Here is a 22,340-nt window from a genome sequence, read left to right on the forward strand (position 1 = left end):
CGTGATTAAGCATCTTGATTTGTTCCGTGTAAACCTATGCGTATCGGTAACAAATACACCAGGGCCAAGGTCAAATCGTGGAGCCTTAGTACTGAGCTCGGTTGTCACAATCGTTTCACAAGTATACCCTTGAAAGCTCACACAGGCGAAAAATACAACATTATTTCTTAGACTGTCTGTGTTGTTTTGATTTTTGATTTGAATCAAGCGGAGGTAGTTGAGAACCTATTTTGCTTACAACGGAGTCTATTACCTGTCTTAGGGTTTTTTTGGATGTCCGGGCACCTTTTTTCAGCCCAAATGTGAAAATATAATTTTATTTAAAAATAAGAAAAAATTTGGGGATAAACCCTTGTTTCTAATTAAAATGTAAATTTTTTGTTCACTGTGTCGTTTGCACTGTTGTTTCCAAGGGGATGATCCGATTTTTTTCCTGATGTCGTTCTAGTGAAAATTTTATTTAAAAAAATGGGGGTAGATAGTTCATCTGGACCAAAATTAAACCCTTTTAAAAAGGGGTCAAAAACATTTTTACACTTTGTTTTCGAAAGAAAAGTTCTTGATTCCTTTGTGAGTTTGACATTACTCTCAAAATCCTCCATTAATTGAGAGTACGTCCGAAGTCGGTTTCTTGAATTTTGTTTTGTTGTGGACCAATATCTCGTCTTTCCTCGTGGTTTCTGTCATCCTTTTTTGTTATTATTTATCGGAATCATAACATAACTTCATACTGGAGTCTGTTATCTCTTTATAAACCAACACATTTGTCATGGTGTGTAACCCTACCGAACCTGTGTTGACAACACAGGGCGAGGCTGGACTTCAGGATACACTAACATCCGAGCCCCGCTCGATTTGCGCTCTTCTCAGAAGAGAAGCCTTCTAAGAAGATCGCATTCCGTTATATGTAAATCGAGTAAACCGGGAGAAAAATAATGAACGGCTTTTCATGAAACTCCATACGGTGGTTTTTATGTATGAAGCTCTCGAACCTAGTTGAATGTCAAGGTATTTTTTTGTTTTTTTGTTGTTGTTGTTTTTTTTTGTTTTTTTGTTTTTTTGTTTTTTTTTATTTTGAATTTTGAAGCGTATTAGGGCCACATTTAAACTTTTTTTTTTTTATATCCACACTTTAATGTGTAAATTATACACTTTGATCTGTAAATTTGACACTTTAATGTATAAAATTTACACTTTACTCAGTAAATTTTACACTTTAGTTTGTAAATTATACACTTTAATCTGTAAATATTACACTTTAATCTGAAAATTATACACTTAAATGTGTAAAATTTACACTTTTATCTGTAAATTTTACACTTTAATCTGTAAATTTTACACTTTAATCTGTAAATTATGCCCTTTAATGTGTAGATTTTACACTTTAATCTGTAAATTATACACTTTAATCTGTAACTATTACACTTTAATCTGTAAGTTATATACATCAATATGTAAAATTTACTTTGGCTTTTACTCACTTTAACCCTCGATAAAATACTCAATTACACCTCATGTATATTGATTTCTACAAGGTCAAATAGCCTACCTTCTGATCTCGAAGACCTCTCAAGGTATCGAAATGGCTCCATGAAAAGCCAAAGATTAAATTTTACGGATTAATGTATAAAATTTACAGATTAAAGTGTAAAATGTACAGATTAAAGTGTAAAATTTATAGATTAAAGTGTATAATTTACAGATTAAAGTGTAAAATGTACAGATTAAAGTGTAAAATTTACAGATTAAAGTGTATAATTTACAGATTAAAGTGTAAAAGCTACACATTAAAGTGTAAAATTTACAGATTACTTGATGGTTTATCGGGTGTCATGTCACCTTATTTCAGCCAACTGTAGAAAATATAATTTCATAACAATACTAATTATTGGGTATATACATTGTTACTAAATCAAAATGTAAACGTGTGACTGTGTCGTTTGCACAATTGTTCATAAGTGATGATCCGATTTTATCCTAATGTCGTTCTAGTAAATATATGAGTCAAAAAGTGGTGGTGATTGTTCATCTGGACCAATATTAATCTTTTTAAAGTGTAGTCAAATACATTGTTGACACTTTGTTTTGGAAAGATAGATAGTTTTTCATTCTACTTACCAGACCTAGGGGCTTATATCAAAATTATCCTTTTGGTAAATAGACTTGAACTGAAACATTGTCGTCCAAACTATTAAGAAACTAAATATGTATTGTAAACAATGGCATGTATATAAGTCTGTTGTTAGAATCAACTCGTTAGTGTTTTATTGAACTGCTAAAACATCACCATGAGGGTTACATTTGTGATTGGCATTTTTCTGTTTGCCATGGTAACGGCTCTCCCACAAGATAAGGTACTAAAGGAACTGGAGGAGGATTTGCAGCAAGCCTTCAAGGTAGGAGGGGAATTACATCTGGACAAGAAAAATGCTGGATTTAGTGGCCTTTCAGCGGGTCAGAAACAGGACATGGTGGATTTCCATAACAAAGCCAGATCCGAGGTATCCCCGTCCGCATCTAACATGCTGAAAATGGTGAGTTCTGAGCTTTTGAGATAACTTGACACGTTTAATAAAGCCACCATTTCTTGTACTTCATTTACTACATCTCCAGAAACCATCTGTACAAGACATTAGACACAAGTATATATAAACATAAGCAAACGAGACAAAAAAATTGTAGCATCAATATATTGACAAAATCTTTCGTAGCGTCTGACAAACAACACTTGTAGAACATACAGTAGCATCAACACTCTACGCGTAAAAAGTACACAATCAGAACTGTGTTCCTTGTTCATCATATCTCTGTCAATGCCAAGCACGGATTCATTTAAGTACAATGCTAATGAAAATTCTTTTAATGTTTTCTTTGATCGCTCGATACCTAGTTTATAGGTTATATATATTGAATAATATTGAATTTTAAAAGCGAATAGATGTCCACAAATTTGCACAAGTCTGGTCATGAAATATACCAAAGTGGACACTTTCAAAATCATTGATAATTTGGTATAGATGCTGGCAGTTTCCTCTGTGGAGTAACTTTGTAGTATGCGTAACATGGAGTGACACAAATAATCAAACCTGAAAAATAGCCAAGCTACTATGCTCATAAGTTTCTATAGCACAAGTTAGGAGCGTTTGTTTGACCGAATTTGACTTAAGGTACGTACAAACACTGTTTTGTTTGGACCTTGAAATACAAATGGCGGTTGTGAATAAAATTACACAAATATGGCATAAAAGAAAGCATTTATATCTATAAAAACCTCCCACGTCATATTTCTAACACATCTTATCACAGTTGTTAAATGGTCTCGATATGTTTTTGTTGATGGATATAAGAAGTTAAAGTTTATAAATCCCTATGGGGTTGTCTTCATTAAATTTCCTTCAAATCTGCTCAGTTACGTCAACAATTCATAAGTCAAGTATGTAATAAACAGCTAGAAAAAGAACGTGGAGCGCCAAGCTACATCTTCGGATAATAAACAGAAAAGCATGGGTTTTTTTTTATCAAATGCCGAGAAACACTTACTAATTCATGGTGGCTTCTCACCTTTAACCTATCTTCATGTTTTGTCTATCAGACTTGTGTTTTGTAGTCGTAAATGATATTTTGATATTTCCCAATCCTTTGCCTTCGCGACAACAACCGATGCGTTTGATTGACTTTTGACTTCTCGTGCGTTGCTTTGATCGCCAGCCCGCCATTCTTCGATTGCATATTTTCCGCAGCTCATTTACATATAGAGAGAAGAGCATCGCATTAGATATTCCTCGTAATCAGTGGGTGATCTCCCAATTTCAATTGCAATTAATTGCAAGAACTACGGTATTGATGAGATAATTTTGTCATAATTTGTATGTTACGGAAACAAAGAGAGGCTTCAATAGTTTCTAATAAAAGCATATTTGATGCTTAAAATTTTTCGCCATATGCCATATTTGTGTGATATTATTCATAACCTCTATTTTCATTTCATGGTCAAAATATAATCCGTTTTTATACATACAACAGGAGTCAAATGCAGTCAAATCAATGTTCCTATTGTGTGCCATAGAAACTTGTGGGCATAACGGCATGGTTATGTTGTGCGATATATGTAATACAAATAAGCTGATTGTGTCCTTCAGTAATACCAAATATAGTTCACTCGTGTGGCTAATTTAAAAAAAATATATTTTTCACTTGTTCTACGCACTACGCACTCGTGAGAAATATCAAAATATTAGCCACACTCGTGAAATATATTTGATATTACTGAAGACACTGTTATATATCCTCTATATATACAATATATCAAAATAATATTAAATCCTTTGATGTTTCATTCTAAATATTCATTTATATGATTGGCTATTCTAATTCCTGGAGTGAGGTCCTTATATACTTATAGACTGTTTGGTCCAACCCACTTGAGATTGGCATCGCAAGTATCTTAAATGACTATATTATTTACTATATGAACAGTATTTCGTAGAGCTTGTTTGTTTTAGGTTGTACGTCCTCGTAACAGCCAGGGTCATGTGATAACGGATTTGGTTAAGAAAATTTGTTGTGGATCATTCAGTCAAGCTATCTCATATGCTGGCAGTTAAGAAGAGTTGCTTCCCTTTAATAGTAAAACATTTACATGGTTTATCCAATACATTACACTTAGATGTAACATACCCAGATATGGCATAAATCATGCATCTAGATGGTGCATGCGCACGTATTGCATCCGAATATAACAGTATCACACATACACATTGTACCCGGATGAAGTCAAATAAAATCGTGAGTTCGAGGCCCGGTCAGGGAACGACTCATAAAATTGTCTTCCTTCGTCATTTGTGTCATTGTGCCCTATACATAATTATTATATCAATTTATCATATGCACTTTGTATTCTTGATCCGAAGATTGAAAACATAAATTTCACAACACATAGTTCATATAATACGTTGCGTTAATAATCATTGGGTCATTACACCCTCTCATCTAGATTATAGGGATATTATACCCTCTCATCCAGATTATTGGATTATTACACCCTCCCATCAAGATCATCGAGTTATTACACCCTGCCATCCAGATTATAGGGTTATTATACCCTCCCAACCAGATTATTGGATTTTTACACCCTCCCATCCAGATTATAGGGTTATTACACCCTCCCATCCAGATTATAGGGTTATTACATCCTCTCATCCAGATTATTGGATTATTACACCCTCTCATCCAGATTATCGGATTATTACATCCTCTCATCCAGATTATTGGATTATTACACCCTCCCATCCAGATTATCGGATTATTACAGCCTCTCATCCAGATTATCGGATTATTACACCCTCCCATCCAGATTATAGGGTTATTACATCCTCTCATCCAGATTATTGGATTATTACACCCTCTCATCCAGATTATCGGATTATTACACCCTCTCATCCAGATTATAGGGTTATTACACCCTCTCATCCAGATTATCGGATTATTACACCCTCTCATCCAGATTATCGGGTTATTACACCCTCTCATCCAGATTATCGGATTATTACACCCTCTCATCCAGATTATAGGGTTATTACACCCTCTCATCCAGATTATCGGATTATTACACCCTCTCATCCAGATTATCGGGTTATTACACCCTCTCATCCAGATTATCGGATTATTACACCCTCTCATCCAGATTATCGGGATATTATACCCTCTCATCCAGATTATCGAGTTATTACACCCTCGCCTCCAGATTATTGGGTTATTACACCCTCCCATCAAGATTATCGGGATATTATACCCTATCATCCAGATTATCGGGATATTATACCCTCTCATCCAGATTATCGGATTATTACACCCTCTCATCCAGATTATCGGATTATTACACCCTCCCATCTAGATTATTGGGTTATTACAACCTCCCATCTAGTTTATTGGGTTATTACACCCTCCCATCCAGATTATCGGATTATTACACTCTTCCCTCCAGATTATTGAGTTATTACACTCTCCCATCAAGATCATCGAGTTATTACACCCTCCCATCAAGATCGTCGAGTTATTACACCCTGCCATCCAGATTATTGGGTTATTACACCCTCCCATCAAGATCATCGAGTTATTACACCCTGCCATCCAGATTATTGGGTTATTACACCCTCCCATCAAGATTATCGAGTTATTACACCCTTCCATCCAGATTATAGGGTTATTACACCCTCCCATCCAGATTATCGGATTATTACACTCCCCCCTCCAGATTATTGGGTTATTACACCCTCCCATCAAGATTATATGGTTATTACACCCTCCCATCCAGATTATCGGATTATTACACCCTCCCATCTAGATTATTGGGTTATTACAACCTCCCATCTAGATTATCGGATTATTACACCCTCCCATCCAGATTATCGGATTATTACACTCCCCCTCCAGATTATTGGGTTATTACACCCTCCCCTCCAGATTATTGGGTTATTACAACCTCCCATCTAGACTACTGGGTTATTACAACCTCCCATCCAGATTATTGGGTTATTATACCCTCCCATCTAGATTATTGGGTTATTACACTCTCCCCTCCAGATTATTGGGTTATTACAACCTCCCATCTAGACTACTGGGTTATAACACCCTCACATCCAGATTATTGGGTTATTACACCCTCCCATCTAGATTATTGGGTTATTACACCCTCCAATCTAGATTATTGGGTTATTACAACCTCCCATCTAGACTACTGGGTTATTACAACCTCCCATCTAGATTATTGGGTTATTACATCCTCTCATCCAGATTATTGGGTTTTTACACCCTTCCATCCAGATTATTGGGTTATTACATCCTCTCATCCAGATTATCGGGTTATTACACCCTCCCATCTAGATTATTGGGTTATTACAACCTTCCATCTAGATTATTGGGTTATTACAACCTCCCATCCAGATTATCGGATTATTACACTCTTCCCTCCAGATTATTGAGTTATTACACTCTCCCATCAAGATCATCGAGTTATTACACCCTCCCATCAAGATCGTCGAGTTATTACACCCTGCCATCCAGATTATTGGGTTATTACACCTCCCATCAAGATCATAGAGTTATTACACCCTGCCATCCAGATTATTGGGTTATTACACCCTCCCATCAAGATTATCGAGTTATTACACCCTTCCATCCAGATAATAGGGTTATTACACCCTCCCATCCAGATTATCGGATTATTACACTCCCCCCTCCAGATTATTGGGTTATTACACCCTCCCATCAAGATTATATGGTTATTACACCCTCCCATCCAGATTATCGGATTATTACACCCTCCCATCTAGATTATTGGGTTATTACAACCTCCCATCTAGATTATCGGATTATTACACCCTCCCATCCAGATTATCGGATTATTACACTCCCCCTCCAGATTATTGGGTTATTACACCCTCCCCTCCAGATTATTGGGATATTACAACCTCCCATCTAGACTACTGGGTTATTACAACCTCCCATCCAGATTATTGGGTTATTATACCCTCCCATCTAGATTATTGGGTTATTACACCCTCCCCTCCAGATTATTGGGATATTACAACCTCCCATCTAGACTACTGGGTTATAACACCCTCACATCCAGATTATTGGGTTATTACACCCTCCCATCTAGATTATTGGGTTATTACACCCTCCCATCTAGATTATTGGGTTATTACAACCTCCCATCTAGACTACTGGGTTATTACAACCTCCCATCTAGATTATTGGGTTATTACATCCTCTCATCCAGATTATTGGGTTTTTACACCCTCCCATCCAGATTATTGGGTTATTACATCCTCTCATCCAGATTATCGGGTTATTACACCCTCCCATCTAGATTATTGGGTTATTACAACCTCCCATCTAGATTATTGGGTTATTACAACCTCCCATCTAGTTTATTGGGTTATTACACCCTCCCATCAAGATTATATGGTTATTACACCCTCCCATCCAGATTATCGGATTATTACACCCTCGCCTCCAGATTATTGGGTCATTACACCCTCCCATCAAGATTATCGGATTATTACACTCTCCCCTCCATATTATTGGGTCATTACACCCTCCCATCAAGATTATCGAGTTTTTACACCCTTCCATCCAGATTATCGAGTTATTAACCCTCCCATCCAGATTATCGGATTATTACACTCTCCCCTCCAGATTATTGGGTTATTACACTCCCACTCCAGATTATTGGGTTATTACACCCTCCCATCTAGATTATTTGGTTATTACAACCTCCCATCTAGACTACTGGGTTATTACACCCTCACATCCATATTATCGGGTTATTTCAACCTTCCATCCAGATTTTGACCTTCCTTTTGGCCTATTTTGAGTTACCTCCTTGGCATACCTGGCATCAACACTTTATACCCTCATCATCACTGAAACACCCTCGAAGGACAAGACAGCTGTATGAAGCAATTTGACTTATTTTTTGCTATGCTCTTTTTATGTCTCAACTTGTTTTGAAACATGTTGATATCTTGTTTTTCTTTTGTACGATATTTAAATTTTAGATATAGAACATAGGTGGGGTATACTTTATTTCAAGCAATGAGATGATTGGTCTGCTAATGACTTGTTTTAATTCCGATCAGTTTTAATCTTTATGACAGAAAAGAGTCACTTTTTACATTATATGAATTTATTAAATGTTCTTTGTGCCATCAAGAGTTCAATTGGAGTATAATCTCTCCTTATATTTCATCAATAAAAAAAAAAGAATGAGCGGACGACAGAAGGCAAACCGACGAACAACTTGATTACTGTTGTTTGTGTGTCCTTCCGGTTTAAATTGACAAGGCTCAGTCCTTCCTTTTGTTAATGTTTCAGTCTGACTCCTTTTGTAGAGGTACAAGAATACTGTCCTATTTTGTTGAAGTTTCTGTCCGTTCTTTTTTGTGTAGGTTCAGGAATGATATCCCTCTTATTTAATTTTGATTTTCGTTACAATTCTTCTGTTATGATTAATGCTGTCTTACTTTTGTTTCCCCTATAAACACTTGTTCAATCAGCTAAGTAATATATCTTTGTTTTTATGGTATTTCAGAGAAAAAAGACACGCACGTCATGGAAACACAATTTTATTCAAAAGCGAAATCATTTAATAATACATTTTGAATTGAAATAATTCACAACTATACATATTATTTTTGCAAAAGAAATAAAAGCAAAATTCGTTTGTTGGTTTATTTGAACAAGCATGTAATTAATAAATACAAAAAAATGAATTCTTGACTATAGTGCATATATATTATGAATATTATGACTTTGAAGCAGAGTGCAAAAAAAATCTGTCTTGGGAAAAATATGTCTAGATTTCAAATAGAAGAATAAAAAAAATGTGTAATATAATGTACAAGGTCCATCACTTAAATCACATAAATATTGTTTTAATGTCAGAATAAGATAACTGATAACGACGTATAATCATATCATTTTTGTCAAATTGGCATCACATTCATTTAACAGTGTGAAATTAATAAAATCCTACTAATATGTAAATGTGAAATCCTAGGAATACATTAATCTCAAGTCAAATTGTTCACCTATAATTGACATATTTTATAAACAACACAATCATAGCGAGGTCAGCCGCTCGTTAGCCATCAATTACCTAACAACATCAATTGAAACTCGTTTAAATATATGTATAATAGTATGTTATTCTTTCCATAAAAAAATTATACGGTCAACCAGAAATTGGACGGAAGTTTCTCATTCCGAAACTGTATGTTATTCTTTCCATAAAAAATAACCCAGTCAACCAGAAATTGGACGGTAGTCATTCCGAAACTGTATGTTATTCTTTACATAAAAAATAACCCGGTCAACCAGACACTGGACGGAAGTTTCTCATTCCGAAACTGTATGTTATTCTTTCCATAAAAAATAACCCGGTCAACCAGAAACAGGACGGAAGTTTCTTATTCCGAAACTGTATGTTATTTTTTCCATAAAAAAATAGCCCGGTCAACCAGGAATTGGACGGGAAATTTCTCATTCCGAAACTGTATGTTATTCTTTCCATAAAAAATAACCCGGTCAACCAGGAATTGGACGGAAGTTTCTCATTCCGAAACTGTATGTTATTCATTCCATAAAAAATAACCCGGTCAACCAGAAATTGGACGGAAGTTTCTCATTCCGAAACTGTATGTTATTCTTTCCATAAAAAAATAACCCGGTCAACCAGAAACTGGACGGAAGTTTCTAATTCCGAAACTGTATGTAAATCGATGACTATACACCAAACAGCAAAGTTATTACTATGTCCTTGAAACTTAAGAATACTTTTCATCTTCTATTTCAATTATCGAATAGTATCGACTATCTAGGGACCGCGGTGGCCGAGTGGTTAAAGTGTCCCAACACTTTATCACTAGCCCTCCACCTGTGGGTTGCGAGTTCGAAACCTACGTGGGGCAGTTGCCAGGTACTGACCGTAGGCCGGTGGTTTTTCTCCGGGTACTCCGGCTTTTCTCCACCTCCAAAACCTGGCACGTCCTTAAATGACCTTGGCTGTTAATAGGACGTTAAACAAAAACAAACAAACAAACAAACAAACGTCGACTATCTGACAAAGGAGTAGACATCATAAGTTAAGTTTCCAGTACAGGATCTTACGAAATCCTCTACACCGGACTCATTTTGACATTAAATTAAGAAAAGGACATCAAATTAATAATTCAAGTTCAGGTTTTGATTTTCCCAGTGTGAGTCAATTCTATTTTTGAAGAGATTTACGCTTGGTGCTGTGGCCACATTTCCAGGGATATAGTTCCAATATTTGACGACACGAAGAGGAAAATAAATGATTGCTTACGGGTGTAGTGGGACAGGACTGGGTCGATCATCGGTGACCAGGTAGCTCAATTAGTAGAGCATCCGGCTAGTGTTCGGAGGTCCCGGGTTCGAACCCCGGTCTGGACGCTATATTTTCTCCTTTCCTGGTAGAAAATTGGCACCCAGCTAAGATACCGACAGTGGTGGTATATGGGTCCTCGTGTGTCTTCGAGGGCGAAGACTTGGAAAAAAGGAGGGAGGTATATAGCGGGGCTGGACTGGGTCGATCATTTACATTTTCTCCTCGCCTATTACATGGGTTTCAAGTTTGGCGTGTTGTGGGAATATTTTCTTTGAGTTTCCCCCTGTTCCATGTCTTTTTGACTGATCCTTCCAAAACTTATCATAGACATTGTTTGTAATTTGTTATCATATCGCCGCGCGTTATCCGGTAAGTAAGAGTAGGCAAACAGAATTTCCTTAGCCACTCTGATTTAGATAGATTCCGAAATCCAGGCATGTGTATGATTGCCCTGCTGTCAATGGATGTAATCATATCTGTATGAATTGTCCTAAAAGGATGCCATACTGTATTAGCATATTCCGGATAAACTCTTCCTTAAGTTTTGTACATCAGTATAAAGTTGTGTTCACTTAAAATTAAATGTCTATAATGACGCCAAAGTTTCTTTTCTTGCTCCACTCTAACGGTTCATTACCTAAAAAGATGAAATTACAATTACCGTTTGACTTGATGACGGAAGTCCGTGTCTTCTTAAATTACATTCATATACAGCGTCTCCTCATCATAGCATGAATGACAAGAAGTGAGATGAGAGGGTTAATACGTTCGGAAATCCGATGAGGAGAAAGGGTTCAGTGGTCCAGCATTGTATGATTTTCACACGCCTTACTTTGGGAATCGTATGGAGGCGTGGGGCTGCGAGTCAGATCTCTGATACGCTGGGAGCTGTATTTCTATCGGTACAGACATACTGCACTCAGTACAAGAAAATTCCGAACTATCGCATCCTGACCGCTCGCATGGATACTGAACCGGAAACGTGTCTTCGAATGAATACGGCTTGTCATATGAGATACGCGATGCCACAGAGACATCTGTGGGTGTAAACTTTGGCAATGCGTTGCAGTAGGCATTGCATTGGTGGTGGGAGAAGAAGCAAAATATACCGCGCTCACCAGCATCCGTATTTCCGTATTGACGAGAACGCGAGTGGACACATGGAGTGGACAGGGTATAGTTGTTGCCATTCTTCACTCCCTGTAGTCCGGATACCACCAGTTCTTCGTTACTAGCGAAGTAGGTGTAATGACAGAACGCCTGCATGATAGCCTCACAATTGGATGTGATGACGCCATTTTTGTATATGAAAGAAACAAAATCGCCTTCCAGTTTTTCCTCCAGCAACACGCCCTCTCCCTCGGATAACACTTTGTCGTAGCCTTTTAGGAAGCGAAAAATGCCATTAAACACTGAGACGGTGTCCATCACGGCCGCTAGAGGCCGCTGAAATTTAAGCGAAAACCCGGAAAACTTTTTCGAAAATCCTTCAGCGAATTCTTGCGCCTTGATCGCACAACTCACTTCCGCTTTTACGTCTTCCTCCATTCCTTGTCCGTAGTTTGTGCATTTGATGATGGCGGGTGTTCGACTCCAATAATTGTTTGGGACATACATCATACCCTGAAAAACAGTTTTTCGAACACCAACAGCAAAAGGGTAGAATTCAAAACTAGAGAACCATTCGCGGCCATCTTTACACTTGGTTAGAGACGGAAGAGTGCAGTTGTCCATGTGTTTTGATAGAATCCCCATCCTGGAAATATATAAGCAAGGATACATGAGTACCGCTTAATACACGTTAATGTTTCATCTTAAAAAAATAATGCATAAGAAGTGCTTATTGTAACGGGGACCATTACATATGTCCCCCAAACGAGCTCCACAGTCATTAATAAAGTAGTTGATATCGCAGTATTGTTTGAAGGTTATATACCTATTTTCATCGAAATATCACAATATCTTAATTTCGACCAATCATAAGCCTTCGTGTGGTTGTTATGAAAACGAAACACACGCGGTGGAATTTGCAGTCCCTAACACCCTTGTATACAAATTTTCATCAAAATCGAAAAATATCTAAAAAAAAAAAGTTCGACGTTACTATTATTCATGTCTACTGTTGACATAGAATTGTAGTATCTTCAGAAAACAGAAGAAAGTATTTCCACTCTTAGGTTTATTGACATCAATAGCCAATCATATCATAATTGTCAGTAATAGTTACATTTTTGTATGTGGGCGTTAAACAAGATGTGAACATATCTTTTGCTGAACAACAGTCGACTCAAGGGTGTCAGATGCAGGTGTGGTGCTAACTGTAAAGAAGGCACCATGATATATTCGTAGAAATACAAAAATGCTTTTTCAATACGTGATAAAAATCAACAGGATGAAAATATTTCTCGTATACTCAGCGAAAGGGTATAATATGCCTTTCTTCCGCCAATTCTTCGTCCGCAATTAATCGCGAACACTAAACACAATTCTTAGAGTACCGCTTCTCTTTCAAAAACGACAATGGCCTTGTGGCTTCAGTTATTTATATATATATATATATATATATATATTAAGGGGCATCTAAACAACAAATGCAGTCAAAACAGTGATGTTTTGCATGCCTATAAACTCCTACTGTGGTGCAATTTTACAGAACTAACATGATGATATTTTAGTAAGTGTCATCATGGCAACTGTGGGACTTCCTGTTGACATGTTATTTGTTAAGCTGTTTGTAATTTCATCAAACCATACGAAAAATGAATGTTTCAGGGGGACATAATTAGTTAATTTGCATCGCATGTATTGCACAAAATAGCGATGTCTTTGCGCTAACAAGTGTCTAAAGCACAAAATACGAGCATTGGTTCGACCAGATTCGACTTAATATTTGTTTTTATTTTGACCTTGAAATGCAAATGGCTGTCGTGAATATTACCACACAAATATGACATCATATGCTATAAGGAGGTGTTTCAAGCATCAAATATGCTCTTATTAGATACTATAAAGAACACTAGACATGGCAAGATGACTGCATTTAGAAAAAAAATGTTCAACTGTTGTGTTTGAGGTAAAATGTGCCTATTTCAGAAAGAGGCCACAAACTCCCCAGAGTCACCAGTTTAAAAATATCACTTAAAAGGGGTTCTTCTAACTATGCTAAGGAGTCTTAAAACTATAGTATGATATATGAGCAATTTTATTAATCAAAATGCCTTTCTATTTGCCATATTTGTGTAATATTATTCACAGCCACCATTTGCATTTCAAGGTCAAAACAAAATAAGTGTTAATACGTACATAATGTCAAATCCGGTCAAACAAATGCTATTTTCCAGGTTTGATCATTTTTGCGACTCAGAATTATTCCATGCTACATGTTACCACAAAAAAAACTGTTAGCATCTATAGCAAGTTCTTGGCAATTATAAGTAACTACATGTCCTAAGAAACATTTTAGTATACACCATGGCTATTTTTGTGCATTTTTTATATATTCATTCGTGCTTGAAATTCAACATTATTTTGCTATAAAGATGACCCTTAACAAACACTAAGTAATAGCTACTGACATGAGAAGTGTTGATCTTTCTGTTTTCGACAAAATCGAAACAACAGGAAGTGCCTCAATAACTTATCAACATACATCAGAATGTATTCAAATTCAGAACTTAATTCGAATGTATACATGGGTTGAATGTATCGTATCCCAAAGATAATAATTAATAGCTAAAGCTTACAAGGCAAGGACCAATTATTAATTCAATTAAATAATTATAACTGTATCAGAATTAGAAATTAAAATTGTTTACCTGAGGAAGATTATGGCGTTCAATGATTTATGTAGTAGAGAGTGAACAGTTTTGTCAGCGGGTACACGTATTCAAATCGTACAAACGCCGGTTAGGATCACTTTCGAACGCGCTATATAACGAAACTAGTTGAAATAGGTACAATTATATAAAGCGATGAAACGGTCTCTGAGTATCCGATTATCACTATAATAAAGACGTAGATGGACCTCTGTTTCTGAAAAATTGTCGATTTGGCTATATCTAACTAAGCTAGTTTCCATTTAAATGTCCAAATGTATTGTTAATCACAACTTGTCGTAACGATTTAGCCGTAAGACAAAAAATCGATATTCTAGATGATACAATAACTTATCGTAATACTTAGGTCGTATCGAAGTATTAACCCACTCGACGTTATTCTTCGTTAGATAATCTAAAAGTTTGTTTTTTTAATATTATTATATTTTTGACTCTTGTTTTCTTGTTAAATAACTGAATAACCATGACAGTATGTTTCTATAGGCATCGATACACTGTCAAATGACTTAGGGGAAACCTAGATTGGTATTTGTGTAATAAACATATTTGTCCTCTACATAATTATAGACACATTTAAAAGCACGCCTTTCCGTTCTTTAGAAGCACAACTTGATAATGATATAGGTCTGTAATTTAAAGGAAGATGGGGATATTTTTTATTAAACAAAGGTAAGACATGAACTTTCTTCCATGCATCGGTAAAGGAACATTCACGGATGGAACGGTTAAAATTATAATATATGGGAAGAAAGCGCTCTTGTCGTAGCAATGATCATCCAATGACTATTTTTTGGCAGCTCACACTGCTTTTCTAATGAGTCGTCAACACTGATAACATTATTACGTATAATTCGCATATTTCATAACAAATTGTGTTCAGTTTGTATTACAATTATCAACAACAGAAACTGGAGAAAAATAATTATTTTCCTTTACCACTTTGACTCAAAGTGTTTTCCAAAATTTCTTTCTCCTACGAAAATGATCCCCAACGGCTTTCGTAAAACAGTGTGCACACATTTATAGGTAGCATGCGAAATCGATAAGTAGGCGTGGCTTTTCAACGCGTAAGATAGTTTAAACACATGCATTTCTGGTATTCTATTGTTTTATAGGCAAATCAAAACCAAACAAATCAAAACCAAACAAATCAAAATGAATAACTTAATTATAACATATTCTAACATTGAATGAATAAGAACAACGAAACAAAGCGTAGACTTTCCTGGTCTAATTTTAACTACACGTCCATGCTGAGCAATGCTACAAAGCCAGTATTGATGTCTCTTGTTAGCTATATATTTTTAGAATGTGGCTGGTCTCTAAGTTTCTTGAATAGCGAGGGGGGGAAATGGGAACATGATTCCCATTTACTTCGCCTGTTACCAGAGAGGAAGTAAATAATATCTTTATATTTTTATTTAAGGCAAACTTTAAAAACAATATATATATGGTTTTCAGGCCGAATGAATTGCAGATGCGATCTGCTCTTGTCAATAATAATTGGCACTGTGATCTGACATATTATTGATCCGCTTGTTGCTGAATGAAATAGAAAAGGGGTATGTTTAGGGGAACATGTCGTCAAAAACCACGAGTTTGCTGTATGCATGCAAGTCCTACAATGATATGGGGAGAGTGAGAGCGAAGGGGAGGAAAACAATAACAAATATGTTAATGGGATACACGATCGAGAATTGTTATGGAGAAATGAGAATTAAAAAGAAAAATGAGGTAGCTTAAGATAGGAGTAAGAACGAGGAAAGCTAAATGTTCTTCTTAATAAAGCTTCGGCGCTTCCTAAAATGGAGATCGCCGGAGTATGTTAAGACTGAAGCAATATTATGGTCATTACTGAAAGTAGTTCCTTTAAAATACATTCTAGAACACAAATCATATACAACATTACCTTCAAATACTGTTGAATGTGCTCACCCGTTATCTCTGTGTCTGTGACTAAAGCAACCTATACTAGATCTTTATATCTGGTGTGTTCTTGGAAATGATGACGTCTTGCTATTAATAGTACAATTTTGGTAATTTTCACCGTAAACATACTTGTTTTGAAATTTACCTTGTAAACATTGAAACTTTACCCGGTATTATTGCCAACAGTCGCAAATGACAAGGTCACAGTGGTCAAATAGGCTAAACCCTTAACATACACCTATACTAGATCATTACGCATGGCCGTTTCTTGGAAATAATGACGTCTTGCTATTGATCATGCTTGCCTTGAGGCTTACCTTGTAAAAAATAGTAACTTTTTCCGGTATTAGATAACAAGTTTATTGCCAACAGTCGCAAATAAAAAGGTCACAGTGGTCAAATAGTCTAAATTCTTAACATGAGTATATGCATGATGTATTTGCCATCCTCTGTATTGTTAACAGTGTTGGTTTGTAAACTTTCCAGTCCTGGAGTGACGAGCTCGCTGATGTAGCTCAGAACTACGCCGAACGTTGTGTCTGGTCCCATAATCCTTCAAGGTCAGCTGCTCCGTCCTTCAGCTATGTTGGCGAGAATCTTTTCTTGACATCTGGATGTAAGTAAGGAGATTCAACTCATGGTGGAGGAAACACTGGGCGTTCTGCTTTTTTTTGCAATATTTATTTTTGTATGTTATTAGTGGTAATACCTTGATTACAATGGTGGATACAATGAATTATAGACCTAGAATCCTACCTCGATTGTTGTGAATAATATAATCTTACAAGGGCAGGAACATCTCAACTCGAGTAAGAGCTTAGCTGTTCAGCACTTGGCATGCCGAGTGCTGGCAAGCCAAACTCTTACACGACGATTAAGATTATGTTTCTCGTTTAATTCTACTCATTAATAAACAAAACTCTATTTGAAATAAAACATAAACAATCCTAGGAAATATAGATATATTCATTGTCAACCTACTTTGGTTCCATCGTTTCAGCATATAAAGGAGAAGGTGTCGTGAACTCGTGGGTTAAAGAGGTGAACAATTACAACTATTTCACGTTAGGTTGTACTTCAGTGTGTGGACACTATACACAGGTAAGATAACAAGAATGAGGTATATACGTATCCCCTAACTCTCATGTAAATTGTCATTGTACCCGATGTGTGGTAATAGAGGTATTATATGTAGGAAGGGGTTTCTGTCAATGTTTTAGCGTAGGATGTATATGTCGTGTTTTGCGTTATGTACTATACAATTCGCGCTATATACATCAATTCTGTTATAGTTTTTGGTATTTTTACTGATTTGACCAATGATCAATGCACTGCTTACTAATGACCATGGGAGAACTTTAAAGCTGCCGCAGTAGATTTTGCTATAAAATGTAATGAACAGAAGATCCAACAAGTTCTTCAGTACGACCAAATATATTTCACTCGTGCTGCTAACATTTTGATATTAGGCCCACTCGTGAAATATATCTGGTATTACTGAAGGCAATTTTAGATATTTATTATTATCCTCTATATATTATTACGTTTGTGTTATATATACCATTGTTTGTGTTAAATGTTTTATAGCTTGTAAAATATACTATAGAGTTATATTATTACGCTTGTGTAATATACGTTTCTGATATATACTATATAGTATGCCCTATACTAAATCAATTGTGTTTGATGCTAAATGCTGTTGCCTAATTGATGTATGTGTTTTGATATATACATATCTAGGTTGTGTGGCACGACTCGGAGTTTGTGTTGTTAGCTATATTGTTTATGTGACTTGAAATCATACGCATAACTAGGTTGTGTGGCACGACTCAGAGTTTGTCGGATGTGGCGCTGCACAATGTAACTCCGTCTACGGTCTGAGCAGTGGTTGGTCCAACGCCATTATTGTCGTATGTAACTACGGAAAGGGGTAGGTAACTCTGACTCCTGTAAGGGGTGGGTAACTCTGACTCCTGTAAGGGGTGGGTAACTCTGCCTCCTGTAAGGGTTGGGTAACTCTAACTCCTGTAAGGGGTAGGTAACTCTGTCTCCTGTAAGGGGTGGGTAACTCTGCCTCCTGTAAGGGGTGGGTAACTCTAACTCCTGTAAGGGGTAGGTAACTCTGACTCCTGTAAGGGGTGGGTAACTCTGACTCCTGTAAGGGGTGGGTAACTCTGACTCCTGTAAGGGGTGGGTAACTCTGACTCCTGTAAGGGGTGGGTAACTCTGACTCCTGTAAGGGGTAGGTAACTCTGACTCCTGTAAGGTGTAGGTAACTCTGACTCCTGTAAGGGGTGGGTAACTCTGACTCCTGTAAGGGGTAGGTAACTCTGACTCCTGTAAGGGGTAGGTAACTAAGGGGTAGGTAACTCTGACTCCTGTAAGGGGTGGATAACTCTGTCTCCTGTAAGGGGTGGGTAACTCTGCCTCCTGTAAGGGGTGGGTAACTCTAACTCCTGTAAGGGGTAGGTAACTCTGACTCCTGTAAGGGGTGGGTAACTCTGACTCCTGTAAGGGGTGGGTAACTCTGACTCCTGTAAGGGGTGGGTAACTCTGACTCCTGTAAGGGGTGGGTAACTCTGACTCCTGTAAGGGGTAGGTAACTCTGACTCCTGTAAGAGGTAGGTAACTCTGACTCCTGTAAGGGGTGGGTAACTCTGACTCCTGTAAGGGGTAGGTAACTCTGACTCCTGTAAGGGGTAGGTAACTAAGGGGTAGGTAACTCTGACTCCTGTAAGGGGTGGATAACTCGGAATCCTGTAAGGGGTAGGTAACTCTGACTCCTGTAAGAGGTAGGTAACTCTGACTCCTGTAAGGGGTAGGTAACTCTGACTCCTGTAAGAGGTAGGTAACTCTGACTCCTGTACCAGGTAGGTAACTCTGTCTCCTTAAGAGGTAGGTAACTCTGACCCCTATACAGGGTAGGTAACTCTGACTCTTGTAAGCGGTAGGTAACTCTGACTCCTGTAAGGGGTGGGTAACTCTGCCTCCTGTAAGGGGTGGGTAACTCTAACTCCTGTAAGGGGTAGGTAACTCTAACTCATGTAAGGGGTAGGTAACTCCCACTCCTGTAAGGGATGGGTAACTCTGTCTTCTGCCATTCATTACACTATACATGTATATACGGCAAACGAGTTGTATACTAATAATCAATACTTACGTAACAGCAATCCTGCTTATCCAGTATGAGCTACATATCACGTAATTCTTATAAACAGTAACAAGTTATCACATGTATTTGACGTAAATCTTATAAATAGTACTGAATATTAACGTGAAGTCTACATCATTCTTATAAATAGTACCGAATATCTACGTGTATTCTATGTAATTTTTATAAATATTACCATGTATTCACATATATTTGATGTTAAGCCAGACCTCCCAATAAACAAATGTAATCAAGATTTGTCCATGAGGCCTCTTTTTTTATTTCATGATACCCCAATTTCGAATTTCATACTGGAATTCTCGTGAATAACAAAATGACCTGATGTGAAATGTCTCCATATGTTACCTCCCTTTATGTCTCTTACAGGGGTAACTACCGTGGGAGACAGCCCTACACACAGGGAAGGTCATGTTCGGCTTGTCCCTCCGGTAAAGTTTGTCAGAACAGACTGTGTGCTAACCCCGGGGATACAGGTAAGTCCGGTCAAAACATAAAAGGTTGCATACAATAAGTAATTGAAACTGAAGATTATAATTATTGACCAATACAAAATATTTATTAATAACGTTTGCCAATTACCTTAACATCAGCTCGGAATAGTTATTTTTATTGTTAAGGTTGAAATATTAAGAAATAACATTATATAATACATTACTATCACACGTGGAATACAATTTGAAACAAATAATGTTATTGTACAAAGATAAAACGAAATGTCATGCAGAAATTTCGAAATATTAACATCACAGAGATATATTTTACAAAAATTTACACAGGTATTCCAACATAATCAAAGAATATATAGGGAATATCTCTAAATTTAATAATTTCATTGATGCTGTTACAGGTTCCAGCAGTGGCGCCAATGGCAGCAGTGGAAGCTCTACCTGTAATTAACTACAGACTACTAATATACTAGCACGCTTTTTATTTCCTTAATTTGTTTCTGTCCATCAACAATACGATAATAAATCAGTCTTGCATCCGAAACCCTTGTTTGGTGTCCTTGTATCACCTGACCGAGGGTTACAGTACCTGTATATGTATGTGTGGTGTCCTTGTATTACCTGACCGAGGGTGACAGTACCTGTATATGTATTTGGTGTCCTTGTATTACCTGACCGAGGGTTACAGTACCTGTATATGTATTTGTGTGGTGTCCTTGTATTACCTGACCGAGGGTTACAGTACCTGTATATGTATTTGGTGTCCTTGTATTACCTGATAGAGGGTTACAGTACCTGTATATGTATTTGTGTGGTGTCCTTGTATTACCTGACCGAGGGTTACAGTACCTGTATATGTATTTGTGTGATGTCCTTGTATTACCTGACCAAGGGTTACAGTACCTGTATATGTATTTGGTGTCCTTGTAAACCTGACCGAGGGTTACAGTACCTGTATATGTATTTGGTGTCCTTGTATTACCTGACCGAGGGTTACAGTACCTGTATATGTATTTGTGTGGTGTCCTTGTATTACCTGACCGAGGGTTACAGTACCTGTATATGTATTTGGTGTCCTTGTATTACCTGACCGAGGGTTACAGTACCTGTATATGTATTTGTGTGGTGTCCTTGTATTACCTGATAGAGGGTTACAGTACCTGTATATGTATTTGTGTGGTGTCCTTGTATTACCTGATAGAGGGTTACAGTACCTGTATATGTATTTGTGTGGTGTCCTTGTATTACCTGATAGAGGGTTACAGTACCTGTATATGTATTTGTGTGGTGTCCTTGTATTACCTGATAGAGGGTTACAGTACCTGTATATGTATTTGTGTGGTGTCCTTGTATTACCTGACCGAGGGTTACAGTACCTGTATATGTATTTGTGTGGTGTCCTTGTATTACCTGACCGAGGGTTACAGTACCTGTATATGTATTTGGTGTCCTTGTATTACCTGATAGAGGGTTACAGTACCTGTATGTGTATTTGTGTAGTGTCCTTGTATTACCTGACCGAGGGTTACAGTACCTGTATATGTATTTGTGTAGTGTCCTTGTATTACCTGACCGAGGGTTACAGTACCTGTATATGTATTTGTGTGGTGTCCTTGTATTACCTGACCGAGGGTTACAGTACCTGTATATGTATTTGTGTGGTGTCATTGTATTAGCTGACCGAGGTTACAGTACCTGTGTATGTATATGTCTTGTTCTTCATTAATATATTCAGTTTCTTTTGTAAATGATAAAATGATATGGAGTAATAATTGTACGTTCAAAGATGGTGAAGGATAAAAATATCATAATTTAGTAAAATGATATTTGTTGAAAAATCAACAATTGATGCAACAAGCATTGTTCTATTAGATTTAAAGATAATCTAGTATGTAAAATACAAGTTTTAAATCGCATTTGATAGAATCTGTAGCCTATATGCTAAATGTGTTTCTTACATGTAACCTTTCTTCATTTTGCCTATGGATGCGAAAATGGCAGCTGTTCAAAGCTGTCATGTTTGAAATATATATGACAGTAAAATG

At 36.9% G+C, this 22,340-nt stretch overlaps 1 protein-coding gene and 1 long non-coding RNA gene across 2 annotated transcripts; one reads left to right on the top strand and one right to left on the bottom strand.

Annotated features, from left to right (window-relative positions):
- The first annotated feature begins 2,196 nt into the window (after nt 1-2,196).
- Nucleotides 2,197-20,839, top strand: LOC117338068 (peptidase inhibitor 16-like). The gene is made up of 6 exons (XM_033899253.1): nt 2,197-2,534; nt 17,164-17,293; nt 17,678-17,778; nt 18,492-18,607; nt 20,216-20,322; nt 20,697-20,839. Exons 1-6 carry the CDS (start codon nt 2,289-2,291, stop codon nt 20,744-20,746), a joined length of 750 nt encoding a protein of 249 aa, XP_033755144.1. The 5' UTR covers nt 2,197-2,288; the 3' UTR covers nt 20,747-20,839.
- Nucleotides 20,840-20,996: 157 nt separating this feature from the next.
- LOC117338069 lies at nt 20,997-22,301 on the bottom strand. The gene is made up of 3 exons (XR_004534957.1): nt 21,776-22,301; nt 21,278-21,725; nt 20,997-21,178 (listed from the first exon to the last, which is right to left on the bottom strand). It is a non-coding gene; the product is annotated as an uncharacterized LOC117338069 (long non-coding RNA).
- Nucleotides 22,302-22,340: the final 39 nt, after the last annotated feature.

The sequence above is a fragment of the Pecten maximus genome, chromosome 11 (genome assembly GCF_902652985.1).
Source record: "Pecten maximus chromosome 11, xPecMax1.1, whole genome shotgun sequence".
In the NCBI taxonomy this organism is placed as follows: Eukaryota; Metazoa; Mollusca; class Bivalvia; order Pectinida; family Pectinidae; genus Pecten; species Pecten maximus.

Bases quoted from the DNA above. Each gene is read 5' to 3' on its own strand.
- LOC117338068 (XM_033899253.1), top strand. From the start codon at position 2,289: ATGAGGGTTACATTTGTGATTGGCATTTTTCTGTTTGCCATGGTAACG. The intron at 17,294-17,677 runs GTAAGTAAGGAG...CCATCGTTTCAG, and splicing joins TCTTTTCTTGACATCTGGAT to CATATAAAGGAGAAGGTGTC. The intron at 20,323-20,696 runs GTAAGTCCGGTC...ATGCTGTTACAG, and splicing joins TGCTAACCCCGGGGATACAG to GTTCCAGCAGTGGCGCCAAT.